General features: G+C 44.4%; 1 protein-coding gene across 30 annotated transcripts in view; it reads left to right on the forward strand.

Annotated features, from left to right (window-relative positions):
- Positions 1-22,362, forward strand: part of celf4 (CUGBP, Elav-like family member 4) — a 76,012-nt gene that overhangs the window by 15,846 nt on the left and 37,804 nt on the right. For all 30 annotated transcript variants that reach the window (XM_041951355.1, XM_041951504.1, XM_041951405.1 and 27 more), the window contains exon 2: positions 6,499-6,581. In XM_041951355.1, the coding sequence (XP_041807289.1) occupies positions 6,499-6,581 (83 nt within the window). The remainder of the gene's footprint in view (positions 1-6,498; positions 6,582-22,362) is intronic.

The following is a 22,362-nucleotide window of genomic DNA, read 5'->3' on the forward strand; positions in this document are numbered from 1 at the left end:
AAAAGTTTTCAATCCTCAGTATGTGCGCATAGCGCTATATGGACACCTTTTCCACAGAGACAGCAAGGTGGTCAGATGTGTCTAATGTGGGAAAAAATCCATAGCAGGCACATAGACCACGGTTGCAATAGCTGCGTATATTTTATTTTCAAATGTGGAATTGCAAATATCACTTTTTCCTCATTTAATTTTATGGTGTTTTGAACCAGACAAGCCTGAATAGCAACTATCACATGGCTCATGTTGAGTGTCCCAGTTACAGCAGTACAAGGGCAACTGTATCACTCTTGAATCAGAAACTCTGTTAATACGACACTTATTAGTATTCGTCCTCTGCACTCAGTGGTACTCACCGTCACCATATGACTAAAAGACCAAGGCTTTATATACTGTTTCTCTGAACACAATAAGTCAAGAATTTTCGTCTTTACTCTGACCCATTTCAAGAGTGAATTGAAGAGTGTTATCTAAGCCTTAGCACTCACAAAAATCCAGTCAGAACGTTCTTGTCTTAAGGTCAATCTTTTAAAAAGGAGAAAAAAAAACATTCTTCTGTTTATTGAGCAAAGGCTGTCCTTGGTCAACCCTTTCAGGAGGAGATAAGTGCTAACAGAACTGAGGTAGGGGGAGACGCGGAGATTTCTATTGACTGACTGAAATTGGACAGCCTCAAACAAAGTTTCATGCCAAAGTTTTTCGAGGCAGAGTTCCAGGGCTATGCAGCGTGGAGTTTCAGCTGCGCCGTGGATAAAGCTTTTTAATGCTATTGACTCTTTTTAGGCTCTTACCAAGATGTTCTGAAATATTTAAATGATCACTGGGAGTTTCTACCCGTCTGTGGCTGAGAATAAAAGGATAGAGTGAGAGGAGGGAACTTTTTATGTCAGCCTTTTTACAATCCCTGAATTAATAGGCACAAGATAATTAGAGAATTCTGTGCAATAACATTGTCCCCAAGCTGTCTAGTCTTGGGTGGCGTCAGGCAATGCATGCTGGTAAAAAGTAATTCATGTGTCCAGTAACGCTGTAAAGTGCTAATTCAGGAGTGCATTAGTAGTTTTACTTTTAGTACAATCACAATTAGCTTCAAAGGAGAATTTCAAAATTGGAGTGGTCCCGTCAAGGGCCGAAGCAGCCGCTGAGGGCAGAGAGGTCATGATCTGTGGATTGTTTCTGGGTAGTTGGTGGTTTTATTGACTTCAGGAGTTTACATTGTGTAATTAGACCTAAAAGACGCAGGGCGGGACTGAATGCTTTTAAATTTGTCACAGTCCTAAGGCAAAAAATAATTTCAAATAAAACGTGAGAATAGGATTTAGAATTTGACAGCTACATGTAGGTGCACGATAAAACACAACACTGGCTGCTATAATCAGCCTGTGTTTGTGGAAGGGGTCGCTTATAGAGACGAACCCACAGGGAATGATTCCCTGACTCTGCAGTTCTCCTCAACACTATGGAGCATTTTAGCATCCTAGCGCTCATTAGTTTGGTGTTTGAATTTAAATTTGCTGTTTTGGTTCGCGCTCACCGCTCTCTCAAGTGCTGTTTGCAGCAGCATCAAGCAGCTGTTTTTGGCAAAAAAAAAAAAAAAAAAAAAAAAAGCTCTCAAAATCCACAGCACATTTTCACATTTTCTGCCCAGCACCGAATGGCTAACAGACAAAGTGAATAAGCAGATGGAGCATTTAGCTGCTCAAGAGTCAGATTTTTCTCTTAGGAGCTGGTGGAGACCAAAAGCAGAGCTTACAGCAGAGTAAATATTGGGCTTACATTCATCAGGTGGAACGAAACATGACACCAAAAGAATGGGAAAGTTGCTCTGTACATGTTAGTACTTTTTAAGTTGGTTAGCCATACCAACTTTAAAAGTACATCAGTGTTACCTTCACACCTTCTTTTTCTTTAAAAAAAAATTATGGTAGGTTTAAGGAAAAACAGAAATAACCATAAAACCCTGGGAACCGAGGCTAAATTATCTGAAAAACTGCATGAAATTTTGCAGTCACTCATGTAGTTGAAAACCTAATATTACAAAATAAAAAATATTCCAACTGATATTCAGGGACATCGCTTCAAAACTCATGAAACCTGCTTCAGCCAGTACTCAGTCATTTGAAATAAACATTGCTGGATTACTCAGGTTTTCAAATGTGCTGATCCTAAGACGATGATTTAAAACAACATGACATTGCTGTAGATACATATATATATATATATATATATATACTTGTTGAGAAGCTACATCTCGCCAAGACAGCTCATCAAGTGAATGTTTCCCACAGTTAACAAGGTCAAAGCTCTATGTGGTCCAACACAGCTGCCGTTTAAATGAGGCCTGGTGACAGTTGGTGGATTTCACCACTGAAGCTCGTGTCTTTTCTTCTTCCCCCACCAGTAAGTATTCATCGTCTCCACCATTCCCTTGCTGCGTTCTTTCATCTCCTCTCTTTTTCTCCCCCATATTCCTCCCTCTCTCTCTCTCTCTCTCTCTCACTCTCTTCCTGTTCCTCTCTCTCTCGCGGTGGGTGTGTGTCCCTTTAGGGTGTCTGCAGCGGTTGAGATAAGAAGCGAGTGTAGGACACAGGGGGATGGTGTTCACAGAAGCTAGGTGATCTTATCTACTCTCTCTCCCTCTCCCTCTCTTACCGCGCTTCCCTCGCTGTTCTGCTGTTCCTCTCTGCTGTTCTCCTCCCCCCTTTCTTTTTGCTCCCGTGCCCTTCTTTCTCTCTCTTCCCCCACCTCTCTCTCTGTCTCTCTCTCTCTCGTCTCACGCACACATATTCTCTCAGATCCCCTCTGCGCTGCTGTTGATTTGAATTTGAAGTGATGGGAAACCAAATTGGCAGCATTGACAGCAGAAACAAACAGCTTATCTCTCTCTCCTGGGCCAATATGGGTCTTAGTCAGATACTAGAGCCGCTGCCAGCATCTGACTTGTGACAATGATGATAAATTGAACGTTTGTTGACTGTCACTTTTCGTGTGTGTGTGTATGTGAGCGTGTGTGACCGTGTTAGCATCCGTGCTTGCCCCTTCCATACATGTGTGAATACACTCAGCCTATGGAGGTGGAGGTACTGCATGTAAGCACAATTTTGAGGTACCTTGAGATACTCTATATGCTTACTTTACATTCGGGAGGAAAATATTTTCCTTCCTTCCTCCACCATTTATACTTGCCAGCTATAGTCACTAGTTACTTTGCAGATTAAGATTTTACATACAAAATGTGACCATCATGTAAAGCATGATATGTTGCTGTAGATTAAAACACTGATTCCAAACCAGGGGTACTTGTACCCAAGGGTGTACTTCTGCAGCTGCCATGGGGTGCATGGGAAGCTTATGAATTTAAATTAAGACTTATGATTTCTTAAAAATGTAATTATCCACATATTTGTGTTTAGAGGGAAATGAAACAAGCAAATTGGTATGTAGCTGCTCTCATTTATATAATAATCTTAATAACTAGTAAACTACCAGCTACAATTGGAGCGCACGACACATCTCTGAACAACTTTCAGGACAGTTGTAGCAGTTTTTTTTTTTTCGTATGTTTTCGGCATTTGCATTTACTAGAGCTATGTAGTATAGAGGTGAAAGGAAGTGAGGGGAAAGAAAGAGCTGGGGGTGACATGTAACAAAGGTCCCCAGCCAGACTGAAACGGGGGAGGCTGCGAGTACATGGTCAGCATTTTAAACCACTTCACCAGGACGCCCCCGGCTGTACCAGCTTAACACCATGTGCTGCAATTCAGAGTGCATGAAGAGGAGTTAGCACATGAGCAGAAGAGAAGTCAAAATAAATGAATGTAAGTGATAAATGGTTGAAACGTCCAGCTTCTCCAAGTGGAAGTGAATGAACGCTTGATCAAAAAATGTTGAAAAATAGAAAGAAGCAAGAGACATGCCTAAAATTCCAGGTTCACCATGTGTTGTATGAAATACTTATATCCACTTTTATATAATTAATAGAACATTTTATGAAATCCACCTTAAAATGTCAAACGAACACATTTAGAACATGCGCGTTGTCGGTGAGCAACTGATTTGTTTCGTCAGTTATGTTTTGCAAAGAAATGTCATTGCTGCCTGCAGTATGTTCCATGGTAACGGTATGTCAAGGGTAGGAAACGCTACGTCGCTATGCTGCACGCAAGCTGAAGTGAGGCACTCGGGTGGATGGTGGGTGTACAAAGTCTGCAGGAAAGAAAGACCACAAACTTTCCTTTACCGTAACTAAGTGCTGTGAGTGCATCAACATAACCATGAACCTTCGGCGTGAGTGGATATATGTAGAACAAAAATTTGGCAACTTGGCAAATATGTGAATCAGCAAAGTTTCCTTGATACTTAGCAGAAAACATCATTACAGCACATTTCTTGTAATGACTGTATTTGCTCTTACAAATTCATAGTATATAAATGCACTTTCTAGGCAACAGGGTTGGATGAGCGGATACTTGTGCTTATCTGAAACGGCTGTCAGAGCACATCAGGAAACAAAACACTAGATTAAGCTACCCAACAGTAAAGAAAGTAGCTCAATTAATCTCCATATTAACTACTCGTCACATTAAAATGCTACTTATATGTTCATGTGCCAGTAATAAGCAACGCAAAAGTGCAAAATATACCAATATAACACTGGCAGATAATGTGGTATTTTTGGAGGATTCTTTACATTGTGGTACGTAGCAGGATCTGAATACTTCCATTACTGAATTCACTGCATGGGGCGGGTGCCTGCGCTCCGAACATGCCAGCGAGCGTCAGGCGTGTGAATCAGAGGCTCGCGTGCGTCTCCTGTGGGACGACGGCGGCATGTAGCGTTAACGCGACAGGCCCGGAGAGGACTAGGAGGTAGCCAAGCTGTCAGCGGCCAGCTCCCACTTCGCCTAATGAGAGAGAGGCCCGTTAATTAAAAACACCAACAGGCGGAGCTCCCCTGTGTCCCGCCATCAGGACGACCCGGGGTTAAAGACACGGAGCCGAGAGGATGGCAGGCATGCTGCTCCTACGTACAGTACATGGTGCCGCCCTCAACAATAAATAGCCCCCAGTATGCGAAAAGAACAAAGCAAAGCACGGCTGGGAAGAGCTATAAGAGGAGGGTGCTTTCTTTAAACTGCACTGCGTGTTTGTGTTTTTCGGGGGGGAGGGGGTCTGTGATAATCGTCGGCTCAGCCCTTGATGTTCCCAGAACAAACTGCGGTTCTTTTGTCTCTTTGTGCTCGTGTTAGTTGTGTGGCAGCAGGGAACAGTTTGTCAATGTCTGCATGGAGACTTCTGTGATCCAAAATATGAAAAAAAAAAAAAAAAGTAGCCAAAACCCTGCGCATGAAGAGTTTTTTTTTCTTGCTGCTGTACTGTTTACGTCAACCATATTGTTCACTAAAAAAGCTCTTTTCTAATGCTTCAAATGTCTTCTATCATTGTGCAAGCCCAGAGACTTATTGTCCCTTGTGGATGATTATTTTTCTTTTACTGAATTGAATTGAATTAAATTGAATTTCTTTTTTTTCGCATTTAGTTAAAAAATTCCAGGGTCCCAGCACACGGGCAAAACACCTGCACATGCAGCATGAAGAATATTTGCCTCAAACTGAATCGTGTCACCGCAGCCTATTGTGCAATTGTCTTTGTAAGTGTTTTATTAAACTGTCAAACACATGAATCATTAGCCTTGATCTGCAGATTGACAGTTTGTCAGCTCTCTGACAGTGGCGTGCGCCTCACTGTCAACAGGGGGTGGCGAGGGAACGGCTTACACGTTCCCCACGGCTTCTTCTTCTTCCTTGCCTCCTGCGTCTCCATCTTCCTTCCACCCCCACATGTCAGCCCAGGTGCTAACAAAACTGAGGATTGTGGGTAGTCTTGGAACATATGGAGCAGGGAGACGGAGAACCGAAGGGTGGAGGGAGGAGCGGGGAGGGGTGGGTGAGAGAGAGAGAGAGGGAGAGAAGCTGTCAGGGAAATGTCTATCCCTGTCACAGCATCCAGAAGAGTGCGATGGACGAATGGATAACTGCTATTTCAGACTGCCAGGGAGAGAGCTCCGTCAGATTTGACGTGTTTTGCGGGCAGCGTGGCTCTCACGCAACAGAATGCACAAATCGTCACAGCTCCAGAGACACAATTTTTCGTCTCACTTTCGTGTCTTCTTCTTTTTTTTTTTTTTACGGATTGCATTTGTGTACACAGGAATGTTTCGTTTGTTCAGTCGCTGAAATGCTGTTCGCTGTGCACAAACACACGCAGGCACACACACACAAACACGAGCGAATTCCCAGTGCGGCCATGTAGACAGAGTTTCAGAGCTTTGGCTGCAGGCTCACTCTGTGTGTGTGTGCGCGCGAGTGTGTGTGTGTGTGTTGTTTTTGGCTATTCGCTGGTGATTGGTGCAGCCCCCTCCCACGGCTGCCTTTCCTTCTCTGTCCCCAGTTCGCATAACATAATTATCTCCCTCTCTTTCTCTCTCTTGCTGTATTTCAGGCTGTGCCTTCCTCACCTACTGTGCCAGAGAGTCGGCCCTGAAAGCCCAGAATGCATTGCATGAGCAGAAGACCCTGCCAGGGGTAAGTAGTACAGGAGGAACGCCATGTCGACCCAGAAGCAAAATCTTACATAAACACATCTTGGATTCACTCCGGCACAAACACAGATGCTCATTTTGAACATATAATGCCTTATATTCATTTCAAATCAAAGGGGACTGACTGCCTTTGCCATGCTTGTCATGCACTGTTTATCACTGGCTGTACACCAGACATGAGCACAGCCCTTCTTTCCCTTAAATATCTTTTCCTCTGCCACCCCCCTACCCCCACCCCTTTCACTGCCTCCCTCTCTCTTCACTTTGACAGTCACACACAAACCCATAGGGAGAAACCACACACAGCATCACATCATAGGAATACTATTTATAGTCTTTCCTCCGGTTTGTGTAAATGAGTGTGTGCCTCTGTGTGTGTGTGCGTGTGTGTGTGTTCATCCGTGTGTGTGGGCAAGTGTGTGTAAAAGCGGGTGAGCGGGTGGATGTTGGCTATTTGTACATTTATGTACGCGCTCTGCATCATGCCCCGGACTGGCAGCAACATGAGTGTGCATCATGAATGTACATCACGACAGCACATCGCTCCTCGACAGATGTTCACATGCCGAGGATGTTACCACTCACATGTGCAATGCAGCTGGAAGCAACGCGTGTCCTGCTTTAATGCTCCGCTCCTCTTCACACATGCTAGAATGAGGGATTTTTGACATTATCATAAAGAAGAGGTAGATATTGTATTGTTCGCGTGTGTTTGTGTGTGCGAGGGATTATATGCATTGTGAGCATTTTCTTTAGCGTATGCATGATGTTATGATTGTTTACTTGTGTGTGCATGCGTGTCTCTAATAGCATGTGCTCGCGCGTGCATGCACCCGGGTGCACGTGCCTGCGTGCACGCGCCCGCCTGCGCATGTGTGCGTGTGTGCGTGTTAGGAAGTTTTGATGCGTCTCTGTCAGGCCAGGCTCAGTTTGCTCTGTTCGTTTTTAATGACGCCTCCAGGGAAGCTGACAGTCGCCGTGTTGAGCGCGCAGCCTTTGATGTGAGTGATTATGACATCACAGACGTGCAGCCGAGAAGAGCGGAGGAGTGGGGATCCGTGCTCTCAGTTTTTTTTTGTTGTTGTTGTTTTTTCACTTCCCAGTGGCATATTATTCAGAAAGAAAGAGGGAGGGAGGGAGAGAGACACAGAGAGAAAGAGAGAAAGAGAGAGGAGGACAGATTAAATATTTGGCCAAAACCAGAATGCGATTTTGTGTTCACAAAAAATGTGCTGCTGATTGATGTTTTTGCTTTTGTTGCGATTGTTTGACACGGACCAGAAGATATGGGCACAAAAACAACCTCTTTTAAGGATTCTGTCTTCACATCTTTAAGGGACTGTACTTGGCGTCATGCGCTACATAGTAATGCATCAACAGCAAATAAATTTGATCAGTCACTCGCAATCAGCATTGTTTTAGAAGGAAATGCTAATTAGCAATGCCTTTGCCAGCGGAGGACAGTGTCAGGTTTGCATTTGATCGATGGTGAGCGTTAAGTAAACAAAGGTAATGCCATAGGACAGACCTAGATGCTCAACAAACCCTGAAGCAGAGCACTGCGAGAGGCAGACCAGGAGACTGTCTTTTGTTGCTGGTGGAGGTAAAGCCAGCAAAACAGAATAAATGAGTTCATTAGAAACAGAGCGAGGACTTGGCCCTGGGAAAGGCAGTGGGACGTTTTATGGCACACGACTACACCCTCTTTCCTCCGCTCCTTCACTTTTTTTTCATCTACCTTCTTCTCTCCCTCGTTCCATCCTCTATCAATCCCCCACTCACAGGCCAACACAACCAAAACCCTGCAAATGAAATCCCTTTTTTCCCCCCTTAAAGCCTCTTTCCCCTTCACTTCGCGTCCTGATGCGCTTTTTTTATCGTCAAAGTTGCTCCCCAACCCTTACATTTAAAAAGTTTTCTGCCGTCTTTTTTCTTTCGCTGCCAGGTGAGCCGAGAGAAGAGGGGATTTGGCTTCCTAGTGGAAATGCCCTGTAAGCATGGCTGTAGGCTGTTAGTGTAGCTCAGATGAAGTACTGAGGGCTGCCTTGTGTGTGTGTTTGTGTGTGTGTGTGTGTGCGACTGAGCCTGTGCAGTGTCAGGAGAGACTTTGGGTAAACAAGCGACAAGCAGAAATACTGATGTTAAAGTGACACTGACATTGAACTACTCGTGATAGATGACAAATTGTTTTCACATCCCTCATTCCATCATAGTGCCACAAACTACAGGTGCACAGGATTATGCTGATGGAGAATAATTAAATCAACTGACACAGAAACCAGTATTACTGCACCATCTGAGGACATTCAAAACATTCTAGAGGTACATTTGAACGAAAAGAAAACTCCCTGGATGGATCATAGAAGAGGGCTCTGACGCACGGGCCCAGGGGCCAAAGGGGATCTGAGGGCCACAAAGTCAGGGCCTCGATATGGAGTCACTGTTGTTAACATTTTTTGTTGGAAAGATAAAGGATGCAGTAAAACTGTACAGATGTCCCAATCGTGTTTTTTCAGCTCCTGATCCCAATCCAAGTCCTTTATTAACAGTAAGTATCTGCCAAACAGGTCTGCTGTTTATTTTTATCGCATTTTTGGTTTATTTTCTCCAACACAATACAGCAACATAATTACAAGTTCCCCATATACTTATTTTGAAAATGTCCTGTCTTTCAATGGATTTAGACAGTTTTCAACCAACTGCAGCACTTCAGTGTTATGTTAAACTATAAAAAGTCACCAAAAAGACTTAAAACTACCCTAAGTGACATGACTCTGCCTGTCTTTGTCCTTTCCTGGAAATATACACAAACCACAATTGTGAAAACAGTCAATATTATTTAAGCTATCACCAGTGCAAAAGTTTTGTTTCCTTATTTGAGTTACATAGCTATTGAGGAGATAAATGGAGGAGGGGTGTTTTTTGGAGACAGTGACGTGAGACAGGCCTAAAATGGGGCGCGTCCCAAACGCCAGGCCCTGGCTGCCATATTTGTGATCCCGCGCTCCAGTTTCAGACTCATACTACAGCAAGAGGCATTAAAAAGCCTCTATTGATTCTGGCAAAAGTCCTCATGAGTGGGAGGATGCGTTTCTGTGCGCGCACGTGTGTGTATGTGTGGGTCACAGGGTGGAGTTGCAGAGCTCGAGCTAGTGCAGTGTGTGCACAAACCACGGGGAGCAAATACCCACCAGCAAATCCTCCCTCACACGTATAAATACTCACACACGCTAAAAAAAAATAAATAAATAAAAAAACAGATCTGGCATCCACTCAAACGCGCTGTCAGATATACAGTATAGGCCTCAGCACTACCATATGCCCCCACGCTGTGCACAAAAAGAGCATGCACTCCTGCATACTTAACACCGTGTTCCAGGTGAGAAAATAACACACAGAAGCGCACACGAGCACGCACAGGTACAAAACACACCGCTGATACTCCAAACCCGGCTCTTGTAGCGGCAATACAACACTCCTCGTAAACACTTCCATTCAACAACATGATACTCTGATACTCATAGAAAGAGAGGGAGAGGGAGAGAGGGAGGGAGAGGGAGAGAAATAGGGAGAAAGTAAAAGAGAGCGAGAGAGAAATACGGCGTCGATTGACTCGCGCTGTAATAGTGAGCCAGATGAGAAAATATAGAACACTGTGAATCAATGCGTCATTTCAGAGCGCTTTCACACACGCACGCACACACACACACACACACACAAACACACACATACATAATGGAGCACATATACACAGAGAGTTTTCAGCCCAGGGGCAAACAAACAACAGAAAAGACGGCAAAGCAAATGAATAGCAGAAGGGAGGAAAGAGGAAGGGGTTGATGATGGCACGTTGGAGAGCGTGGGTGGATGGAGGGAGTGGGAGGAGAGGTATAGTCGAGGTGCCTCCATAACGACTGATTTGTGTCTGTTTCTTTTTTCGCAACCCCACCACCACCCCCCACCCCCTCAGTTGAGATAATGCCAGGGCAAGAAATCCATGGCATTGATTGGCTCCTGCGACCCAGTTTCATGGCAGCTTTTTCTCAATAAGTCGCCCTCATTGGTCGATAACTGCCAGGCTCCCCAGGTGAAGTAGGTGAAGGGGGTGTTTGGATGGGAGAGGGGGGGGGGCTGATGGTGCTCAGTTATGATTTGTTTCCACTAAGTGTGCACAAGTACAGTAGTCCGCTCTGTCTTGTAGATTTAGATTAGTGGTGCAGTGTGCAGGAGGCATAGCTGCACGTCCACATAAATAATGCCACAGGCCCTGGAGCTAAAATGTGCCCTCCCTCTCCCCAAGCCATCACCTCATCAACTATCCTAATCACCCTCATCCACAAGAAAACCGTTCGCCACATAACACGCTCCAATTAATGAATCCAGTCATTGACAGAATGCCGGAGTGATGCACATGCAAGTTTTAGCCCAGAATGACACCAGAGCGCAGCATCAATAGGGATACATGCTTCACAAAAACCCTGATTTCTGTGAACTCGTTGACCTAATGAGCAACTCTTCTCTGTAACAGTAAAAGGAAAGAGCAGCAGGCACTTGCAGTCGTCAGTGTAACAAAGGAATAAACAGTATCCAGTGTCCAAACTGGAGCAAAGCTTTTAATTCAGGCAGCACGCAGCCTGAATCTGGCAGGTCATAAGCCTGCAATAAAAATTCAAATGAGTCTCCCCAACAGACAGTACGAAAGTAGAAAGACTTCCTGAAAATAGTGTTTGTAATAAATTCAGAGTTAAACACAGATGCCACTGTTTGTCGATAAACTCATCATAGTTCATTAATTTTCTTGTGTTTTTTTTTTCTTCTAACAGCCTACAGCGGAGCTAAGTTTTATTTGATCACACACACACACACTGTATGGCCCTGTCCACACAAGCTTTGCTACTGTTGGTCTGTGGCTGTATTTTGTGTTTTGGGTTCGGCAGCTTTGTTTAATTTAATGCTACGGCATACTAGGCCATTTGAGGTAACACCGTGGTTCCAACTATGTCACAGCAGTTTTCCTTTATAATGCGCACAACTTTACACGACACTCGACAACAACAGCAACCGAGACGAAGCACAGATCCCCGAATTCAAGGCATTTTAAAAGCTCCACTTCATTTAACAGAAATGTTCTAATGAGATGTTAAATCATTATGAATGGTGTTCGGGCGTCCGCATACTTTTGGCCACACGGTGCCATTTTGGTTAAACCCCTTTAAGGAGTGAAGCATGAATGGTGCCATAATTGTAACAAAGATCATTACAAGCCCACACACCATCTTTTGTCATATAAAGTCTGAATGCTCCCATTATCGTTGGGCTCCAGGCCTGATGTTACAACCTCCCATTGCCAAGTGGAGTTTGAGCAGATTGTACAAATGAGAAAAAATCATCTGTCTGGAGGCAGCAGTTCACTTTAGTCCAATAATCCAACTAATTTCAGAAGTGGTGCATGCTACCCGCTGGGGCAATAGATTCATGATCCATATGTGAAATGGTGCACCTTTATACAGCCGTGCCATATTGCAGTGCATGCAATGTCATAGCAGTAACCCAGTTTTTGATTGTACTGTAGTCGCATTTAAAAAGGAGAGTTTGGAGTTTTGGCCAGGACTCCCCAGTGTAACTATTCAAAATAAGATTTAGCTAAATGCCCCATTACCGCTCTCCACTGGGATGTGTCGAGTCAAGTCTTGATGTATTAATGCAAATTATAATTTCAAATAACACGTATTCTCCCTTTTAAGTAAATGCACCACAAATTGCTGATGACAGAAAAGATGGAGTCCTCAGCCAGCGGTCCTAAAACGTGCAATACGCTCTCTGAAGGAACGGATCGAACTGTCTGAGCAATTCAAAACACCTCTTGTAAGTGCCATTATTGGGTGATCCAGATGTTTTTTGTGTTGGCTCTAAAAGCATGTCCCCACTTCAGAAGTTTCAGAGGTGCCATAGCTCTTTTCAGCATCTCAATCTATTGCTGGCTCAAGCTACTGTCACAGCCTGAAATCAACTTGTCCTTTCCTTGAGTTTGTATTGATCCACAAAAGCATAGCCTCACAGCGCACCAATGCGTCTTCATCCTCAGTAGCCTGCTCCACTGAGCATTTACAAGTGTTAATGTCACTGCTGGCACTCTAGGACTCTTCCATGTACTCACCAGAATGGAAAGTGGCACAAAAAAAAAGTCATTTCCAGGCACAGATGGTTCACTTATAGGTAAGAAAAGAGAGAAAATTTGACACAAACTTCTCTCTGGTGCATGCCACATTATTGTTCAAGTGCTGAGAAATCATCCATCCAATTCTTGCACGATTGGAGTTGTTGTCTTAAAGCCCTGCACTTCCTTATTGATAAAAACCCGGCAGTGGCTGTGACCGTCACTGGGGAGAGGACAGAGGCATGGGCTGCTGCAGCTGAAGCCATTCCTCCAAAAAAAAAAAAAAAGAGCTTTAATAGCATCCTAACCACTGTGCGCCTGGAGTGTGTATAGTTCATAGATTTACGTATCTCCATAAGCTGTTTGTGATAGTCACTCTGCCATTGTCATAGTTTCAGCTCCTGCTGCTGCTGCATCGAGTCCGCTCGACTCCAGCTGCTTTGAAATATCCTGCCAGTTCAGGGATTTTTTGTTACTGATTTTTTTTTTTTTTTTTTTTTTTTTGTTGTATGTATGTCAGTTGTTTGTCACATTACTCCATCTCCTTGTTTTTTCATGCTCTTAACCCCCCCACACACACACACACACACGCACACACACACACGCACACACACACACGTGCAGTACAGTGTGCGACTTTCCACAACAGTAAGTGCAGTGTAGTCTGATGTTTTTATTGTTGTCTGCTCAGTTAATTTACCGTGCACAGTAAATGTTGAGGAACAGATAACTGAAAACAATAAAAATGCAATAAATCAGTCACACCTACAACATAATGTATCTATTAGAGTGGTGTTTTATTGATCATTGGAGAGCATTATGGTCCGTACTGTATACCTTTTCTTTCTGTCATGCATAGTGTGGTTTGACTGTTCTGCTTTACTCCCAAGTCTCTCCCTCAGTTGTCAGTGTGAGAGAGGGCAGAGGGCTTTGAAGCACCAGAGAACACTGTCGTTCAGTGCTTTCATTTTTTCCTCAGGCTTCGCACGACTCTTGCAGCTTCCACCGTACAGCATGAAGCCAGCCATACATTTTGTCCTCTCTCTATATTAGTCTTAAATTCTTTCTATTAGTTTCACTCAGTCCAACTGCTCATGCGACATTAAAAGTTAAATGTCAATAGTTGACTAAGCCCTTTGGTTTTATTAGAAGTCTCTTTAAGATACTTTATTGAAGCAATGAACGTAAGGTATCACTTGTTTTCCAAAATGGCTTTGTAGAATTTCAGAATAAAAGCGTTCAAGGGTTTTCAAAATTGGTGTTAAATTTGCTGTGTAGATTCAATGCTGCCTCTTCGGTAGCAGCACTTTAAAATGCAACTTTGGTGTAAAGCTAGATAACAAATAAATTATTTCACAATGACTGCAGAGAAGAAAAAAAAAATCACAAGCCCAGTTTGAACAAGAGCTTTTATAATGAGAACAACTAAAAGAAAAATTATTGTGTCAGTTCAAAGCAAAGGGCAATTATCATGCAATGCTTGCATTGCTGTTTTCTCTGTCTTCTTTCATCATAGCCCTGATGGCTAGAAACTATTCAAGGAACGTATAAGTGATTACAGAAGAGCTAACAGTGTAGCAAAGTGGGAACATATACGGAATTAGTAGAAGACAGTGAGAAGTAGCAGGTTAGGGGCAGAAACAGTAGCTATTGATTTGTTGCTGGCATTGACTACGCTACTGAACGTTTTTAAAACTAGGACCCAGTGGTGAGCCGCGCTGCAATATTAATGTTGTTTTTCTACTTACAAAAGTTCTTGTAAAGCACAAACTAGCCCCACAGTTTTCACAAAGGGGGTTTACTCCTCTGTAAATACCATTCTCATGCTCAGTGGTAATGTGCCAAGAAACACCAAGAAAACCATTTTATTGCATGACCTTCACCGCCTCACCTTCGCCGGAGCCGCTGGAATACATAATGCAGCAATTTCAATTTCTTCGTTTGGCCGTATCATCTGATATGTGCGACGGAGTGGGAAGTGGCGCTTGGAAATCTTGTTCCAGACCCCGCCGTAGCAGCTGGCGAGCTGGTGGCCGGCAGATGTGATAATGACACAACGCACCAGCTGAGGCCGGATAGCGGGCCGCGACTCAGGCAGCTTTTAATAATTGATGGCAGCCAAGGCCCTGGATTGGCCAGTAATTGCATTACAGGTCACTTCTCAATAGCAATTTGTGAAAGTTGTGGTGATGTGTGCCGGGTGGCGATCAATAGGCACTGTCCAGAGATGCGGTCTTTCTCTCCCTCTCTCTCTCTTTCTGTATATAAGAAGGCGAGAAGACTTTTCTCTCAGTGTTCGGTGCAACAACAGCACTGTGGGGATTCATTCACGAATCACTGTGAGCACCTGCTATACACATTAACCCCTTCAACACATTTTTAATTAAAAGTATCCCAGAGTGTGCATAGCAGTGCATGCATGGTAAATGATACCATTTCTAAGTACTTTAATCTTTCCCTAAAAGGGGAACTCAGCCTAATTTTGCCCATTAACATCAGTTTACCATTCACAAGGAGCACTGCTCAACCTGTATGCCACTTTTTGATTGATAGGGGTGGTTATTTTCACCTAACTCATCAGCAGCAGCTGACATATCCATCACGCTAATGTCATTTTCACTCAACATACAAACTGTGTTGTTGCTCGGTAACATAAAAGAGTTCTCCATCAATTTAGCATTGAACCCCTTTTACGTTGGCAGATACCAAAATCGCTAACGTAGCCTCAAGGTGCTGGTCTGCAGCAGAGATGAGGAGCTGGCTACAGAGGTCTGGTAAACTAACACACCCCCAGATTTCTGTCATTATCAAACTTGTAGCCTTTACCGGGGACAGTGAGCACAACACCAGAGCAACACCTATAAATTGCTAAAAACAAGAGGAGCTTCGTGAACTGCGGGAAAATAACCCTTCATGTCATCAGGGTTACCTCAGCTTGAGATTGGAGATTACAAATTTCCAACAGAAAGACTGGGTTGTGTGGTCTGGAAGATGTGTCAATTCACCATGTATGGAGAGTCTAATGAAGACTCATCATTTTCATGATAGGAAATGCAGGAGCCACCAACTGCGGCCAGGATATTTCAGCCCCTCCTGCTCCGATTTTGATGATTGTGTTGTTAAACTGTCTCTTATGAGTCCCCCATCTTTCTGGAAGTTCAGTGCTAAATCACTGGAGTGCCTCTTTAAAGTAGCAACATACAGCATATGTGGCTGAAACAGACTGAGTGACAGACAGCCGCGGGTTCAAGAGGTTAAACTAGCACAAGAGCTCAGATTCATCCTGATCACAATGTGCAGAGCGCTTTACTTTCCACTGCAGCGCACAGTCTGAGCCCCGTGCCCCCTCTGGCTCCCCGGCTGCACTCACTCTCATGGAAGTTAGTTACCACTCCAGCCACAGACTCCCTCCCCCTGACACACACACACACTCATACAAACACACACCCTATACTTTACTTCTCTTTGTCTTTTCTTGCTCCCATGTTTGATATCTCACCCGCTTTGACGTGTAAACTATCACCGTGTCATCTTGCTGCATCTGGTGTTCATGCTTTTGCCCCCCCTCTCTTTTTCCTCCTCCTGCTCCCTCTGCTGTGGCATGGAGAGCAGGAGAGGAGAGGAGAGCGGAGGAGACAGTAGATTTTGCATGCTCTAAATACAGCCTCTACGTGTGTGGGGTGCTGTCATCAAAGCAGAGAAGGGACAGGGGATGGTTCAGTTCTTTTGTGATAGTGGGTGTGTGTGTGTGCGTGTGTGTGTGTGTGTGTGTGTGCGACTGTTTGCGTATGTGACCGAGTGTGCATTAATTCTAGCAAACATCAAAGATGCTCCCTCATCCATCTCTCTGTCTTTCCTCTCCTTCTCCTTCTCCCTCCCTCCGACACTCTCGCTAATCCTCCTTTTAGCATCATTTTGTCTGCATTGCTTTTTTTTTTTTTGTCGTTATGCACCGCCTTTGCTTGCCTGTCTGTTTTGGTGTGTCTCACCTCTCTTGCATGTGCTTGGCGGGGTGTGACAGCATTGAGAAGTCACCAAAGAGGTAAATGATGATAGGCCATCCATCATGCTTTATGGACTCTGTATGGTGCTGCCGTGGAGAGTGGCTGCACTGTGCAGTAACTCAGAACACTCTGTCCCTCCATATAACCTGGCAGGGGCCCCGCCGCTCGCCTCGCCTCTGCTGGGCGACTGTTTATGTGTGTGAGACACAGGAAGAGTGTTGCTCTGACTCACCCACTTAAGTGTTTCTGTGTGTGTGTGTGAGTGAGTGAGTGAGTGAGTGGGGGAACAGAAAGAGTGTTTGTCCACACTGCCAGACTTTGTGCAACAAGCCTTAATTATGGCCTGATATGCTACTGCTGGGAGCATCAACTCTGACCAGCAGATGTAACAACTGTGTGTGTGTGTGAGAGAGAGAGAAGCTATTCTGGAAAAATGGTTTGTCTCACTGGATTGTCTTTTTCATTTATTAAATGATGCCAATGAGAGCGAGTGGTGCCTCGTCTTCTTAAAGGACAGCTTCAGAATTTTTTTTTTGTCTGTCTTCAGTCACATGCTCTACAGGTATGACGCTGAAAGAGCTGATCAGTGTCATCATCCCTTGTTCCATATTGGCCATATAGTGATACCTTAACAACAAGATTATGCAACCAAAGTGTTTTTTTAGAACAAACGTAAAGCAAATTCTAAAGGCGACCAGATTGCATACGAAGTCAATGTGAATTCGGACGCTGGGCGGTGAGCTGCAACAATTTAAAAAGGTGTGTGATTGGTGTAAACAAAAAAAAAAACGAGGAGAGCATCAGTCGGAGATTGAGCCGTTGCAGGAATACTCACGCCGTGTCCCAACAGACAGCTAGCTGGCTACAGCTAATGTCTATAGAGTCACTGCATGGGCTGTTTGTGGAAGGTAAACACAGACTGCAAAAACACTCTAGTGTTCAAATTTACGCAAACAACGCGAGGTGAGAACTTGTCTCACGTCTTCTCTGCGGTTCCCGTCTTTACATGATTCCATTCTCGTTTCCCCACACTGGACGTCAAGCTGTGTGGTCTCCTACTTTGTTACAGTGTAGTCATGTTAGAGAAGGGACCGATAACTCTCTCAACACACATGTGCCGCATGTGTGTGAAGACAGACTTGAGAACCTGAACCCGTCCTTTAAGTGCGCTAACGTTATTTGCAGAGCAACAACTGTACCAGCTGCTTTACAGCCATCTAAAATCTTTACATCCCTCGCACTCTCTCGCAGCCTCTCTTGCAACCTCTTCCCTTTCTATCCGTCTCCCCATCCCTCTCCTCCACAGCCCCCTCCCTCTGGTGAGCCCTTTCACACTTTTCTTTTGTCACCTTTCCACATGGAAGAACAATTGCTCTGACGGAGTTCACTCTGTCTGTCTCTCTCTCTCTCCGCCCTCCTCTCCCACACCTCCTCTCGTCGCCACCACTCTCTTAGATCCGGAGGGAATCACACTGTCTGAACCAAATGTGCCACAAACTTGTCAGATGATGTTTGTTTTCCACCCCTTGCCGTACCTCTTTTTCAGCATGAGTGTGTTTTAACTCTGTCTACATATTTGACAAAGTGCTGTGACACGCGCTGCACTCGCATGTCGGCAGAATGAAAATTTGCAGCGTCATTATTGAAGTGGGAATCTGCAGGGGAGGGGGGGGAGAGCGGCGGCCAGACTGAGTCACAAGGTTCATGTGATTATAAGGTTTGTATGTTCCGACAGCTTGTTAGCATATTTGTGAAGACTATAAGTAAACAACCTATCCGCTGAGGCTCCCAAGAAACTTTGAATAAAGGCTATTTTGCTGAAAACCAAAGGTGTTTAAGGGACAGAACAGCTGCGTTCTTGCAACCAAAAACTGTGGCAGAACTCCACCGAGAAACAAACACCCGATGCAAGAAACTATACAAACAAGCTGCATTTTATTGAGGACATTATTTCCCTCCATAAATAACTAGTACTGTGTAGAGTTTGGCTCAAAGAGAGATTCAACATGTCATTTAGGATAGCAAGGTGTCATTGGGGTGAACTGAGGATTTAGTGGAAGTCAGAGGGGTTAGCAAAACTACAATCGACTGAGAAGAATAATGCTTTGTCATCAAGCCTGGATCTGATATTTTGGACCCTCAATCAAGCTCTTCAGTACAGTTCAGCATCAATTCAGATTCACCTTCACAGTCACCTTCCAAAGGTACAGCAACATGTTCTGATTTGCAACTCATCACATACGCTTGGTCAGGGGCCCCACGCTTTGAAAGCTATGAGGCTCTGAGCACCCCTCTAGCATCAGTTTGTGCAGGCAGGGCTACGCAGTCAAGTTAGCAATAATAAATATGCAATGTCTGGTTAGACTTTCAGAATAAAGCGAGCTGAGGACAATTATAAACACAAGGTTAATGGTTTGAAATAGTAACAGTTTGGTTAGTTTTAGGTACCAAACCTACTTGGTTAGGTGCAATAAGTACGCCAGTTTCATAGTTTAGTTAAGTACATAAAGTTACGTAGGCTGCCTTAGTTCACTTACAAAAGAAGTAAATGTTCACTTTTGGGTCCTGTGATTGACTCATTCAACCAGACACCTTTCTCTAACTGCAGACTTTTCTCAATCGTGAAACTACGTCATTTGAGAGTGACAGCGGTCTGCCTACAGACAGCCCTGCACTGTGAAAAATGACACTAACGCGGTACCTGGTGCCTTGAAAGGGATCCTGACCAAGTGTCCACACGTGAGCCGGGAGTGAGAACGTGTTGAGTACAGCCAAGGGCTCCCATCTGAATAAAGTATTTTCAGATAACTGATCAATAGTGGTCGGGACGAAAGGATGGGAAGAAGAGCAGGGCGAAAGAAACTAGGCAAGAAGGACAGTTAGAAGGGTAAGTCTGCCGAGGAGCGTTGTAACTCACCTCTGGCAATCCCACACTGTAAATACACCTCTGAAACTCATCCCAAACTTTGGCAAGACGCGGCACCTGCACCAGCATCCTTTATGAATGTCACACCCCGTGAGAGGAAAATGATTACGTTGCAAAGAAGACAGGGGGGCGGAACAGGAGGGGGTGGGAGAAAGAGAGAGAAGAAAAATCACTTTGATGGATTATGCCCCTCGTGGGACAACCTTGTAACGTTTTTGGACAGGATTCTAACTCGCCCAGTTTCTCTGTTACAGCGACGATTCCCTTTTTTCTTCCATCTCCTTTTGTCATCCCAGACGTGCGCTGGCTGTGACAACTGCGCCGGCGCTGATACCTAATGATACCGCTCGCAGGAACTAATTACTACCAGTGATTAAGGGAGGAGACGTGGCTTCTACCACACATGCTGTCTTTGGGTGGGGAAGCTTTTTAATTGCCTTTGCCAAATAAATGATGGCCAAAGATGCATGGACCCGAGCTTCTTAATGGAGTCTCAGTGCTTGGTGGCAAAGAGTGAAGACTTCAGGGCCACTGGCACTCCCTGCACACAGATGGTGCCGCCTGTTCACGACCGGCGCATGTTGTTGATCGGTGCGTTAAGGGCACCTGTGAAATTAAACAGACAAATGAATTCCCCACCGGCTGCAAAACAGAATATTAGCATCATATGAAAGACGGCTAAACGGATGTCTGCAATAACTGCTTTTTGCACTAAAGGGCAAAGCGTTTTGAGGTAGTTAGTCACAGGTTCGGGCCCGCAAAGTTAGTCGAGGAAACTAAGATAAGACTGCAGTATCAGTGTATTCTCAGCTGGGTTTTGGAGATGTGGTGCTTGTGCAGTTTTGTTAGCCCTTAAGCACATCTAGACCTAATTAACAATCATGTTCCACAGCAAGGTTGTCTTTGGCAAGGATCCAGTCCAACCAATAATTCATTTACCGAACAGCAACACATCTTCCTGGGCAGTAAAGGACTTAAAAGTTCGACATGGCTCTTGCAAGAGCACTTAGTGGTAAGCTACCTAGTGTATATTTTCTCCTTTAATGGCTGCTGTGAATAACCCTCTCTGCACACTAATAATTAAAATGTCTGCTTCTTCACCTCAGTATGTTTTTAAATTCTAATCTCTAAGATTCCTGTTTATCTTCTTATCGATTTCGGGGGCACCTTTGGTAGTCGCTGCTTTTGTGTTCTCGCACTGCATTTTCCAGCGGCCCCTTTGAAACGGTGCCACCAGTACTCTTACTGGACTGACAGCAGCTCCCTTAAACTCAAACAGGCTGACATGGAATGAACTACTGACACTAGTGCGCCAAACACAAAGACAGCATTGAAGACGGCGTCTAAGAGCGGCCGCGTCCATGGAGACACAGTAATATCTACGCTGCAGTAATACATTAAGCATGTTGACGCGATGACTGCAAGGCATTATTTCTGCAGACATGTTACAGTTGTCTTAGATACGCTACCAATAATAACATCACATCAACTAATGGCACTTGCTGCTCAGAAAGTTTGCCACTGGGCCTACTGTACATTAGCACTTTGCAATACATCTAAATAACTGCATCTCAATCTAGGCACCCATCCAAAATAATAATATAAGTCATTGTAGACTGCAGCTAATAAATGACAGTTCAGTCAGTCCAAGAGGAAAATCTCTGCATCACTCAGTCACCAATTTTTTCATCACACTGGAAAGGCAACGCTGATGTTGACTCTCCCTCAAACTCAAAGACAGCTTGCTTTTTGCCTCCCTCTGAGCGAATAATGTTTTTCTATACTTCAAGTGTGGGCTTGCGCAGATGGCGCTCTGTTCTTCATTCCCTCAGCCTTGGTTACTGCCTCTGCTCATGCTAACTACACAGTTGTTCTTTTATTTGTGCCATCACTAAGTGCACGCCAGAGGATTTTTTACCAGGAAACGGCTACCCACCCAGGACTGGCTATTGTAAAACGCTCCAAATGTCGTCTGTTAGTCTGGATCAGTTTAAAACTACAACTGCTGTGCATTTCAGCACCGCGCCACCGTGCTGATGTTTAACCCTCCGCCGGAGCTACAGTGAAGGAGGGACGGGTAACACAGATCATTCAGAGAGGAAAATTCCTCTTAGATGTCTCTGCTGTAATGTGCTTAGTAAGCAAAAGGGATAATAGAACTGATGATAGGGCACCCAATGTTTTCTTAATTGAATGTCCTCATCTTATTATTATAATCAGCCGCATCTGGTAGATGGAGGCCTTAGCATTATACCGCTTTGTCCGTCCCACATTCCTTCCCCCCGTCCAGCATTGTCTTTAGAGTTTCTGGCAGAACTTTGATACACAGATCCTTTTGTTGCGAGCTGTGTGCAGGCAGCCGCGCCGGTGAATCAATAGTAATTTAACAGTGAGTCGAGGCTGGATATGTGCATACACTGGACAGCGTGTGCGCAGTATGATCCTGGTGTGTTTACTCAATGAGTGCTGAGTCAACAATAATGACACAGCATTTCTTTTCTTTCTTGTTCTCCCCCACACTCTCTCTCCCTCTCCCTCTCTCTCTTTCTCTTTGGGATTTCTCTGTTATTTTTCCTGTCTTGGTCTCATTACATCATGACTCAAGGGCTTTATTCATTAAAGTTTAAAAGTACAACTCACTCCAAAATCACTCGCGGTGAATAACGCAGACCCTGTT

Source organism: Chelmon rostratus, chromosome 2, assembly GCF_017976325.1.
Source record: "Chelmon rostratus isolate fCheRos1 chromosome 2, fCheRos1.pri, whole genome shotgun sequence".
NCBI classification, from domain to species: domain Eukaryota; kingdom Metazoa; phylum Chordata; class Actinopteri; order Chaetodontiformes; family Chaetodontidae; genus Chelmon; species Chelmon rostratus.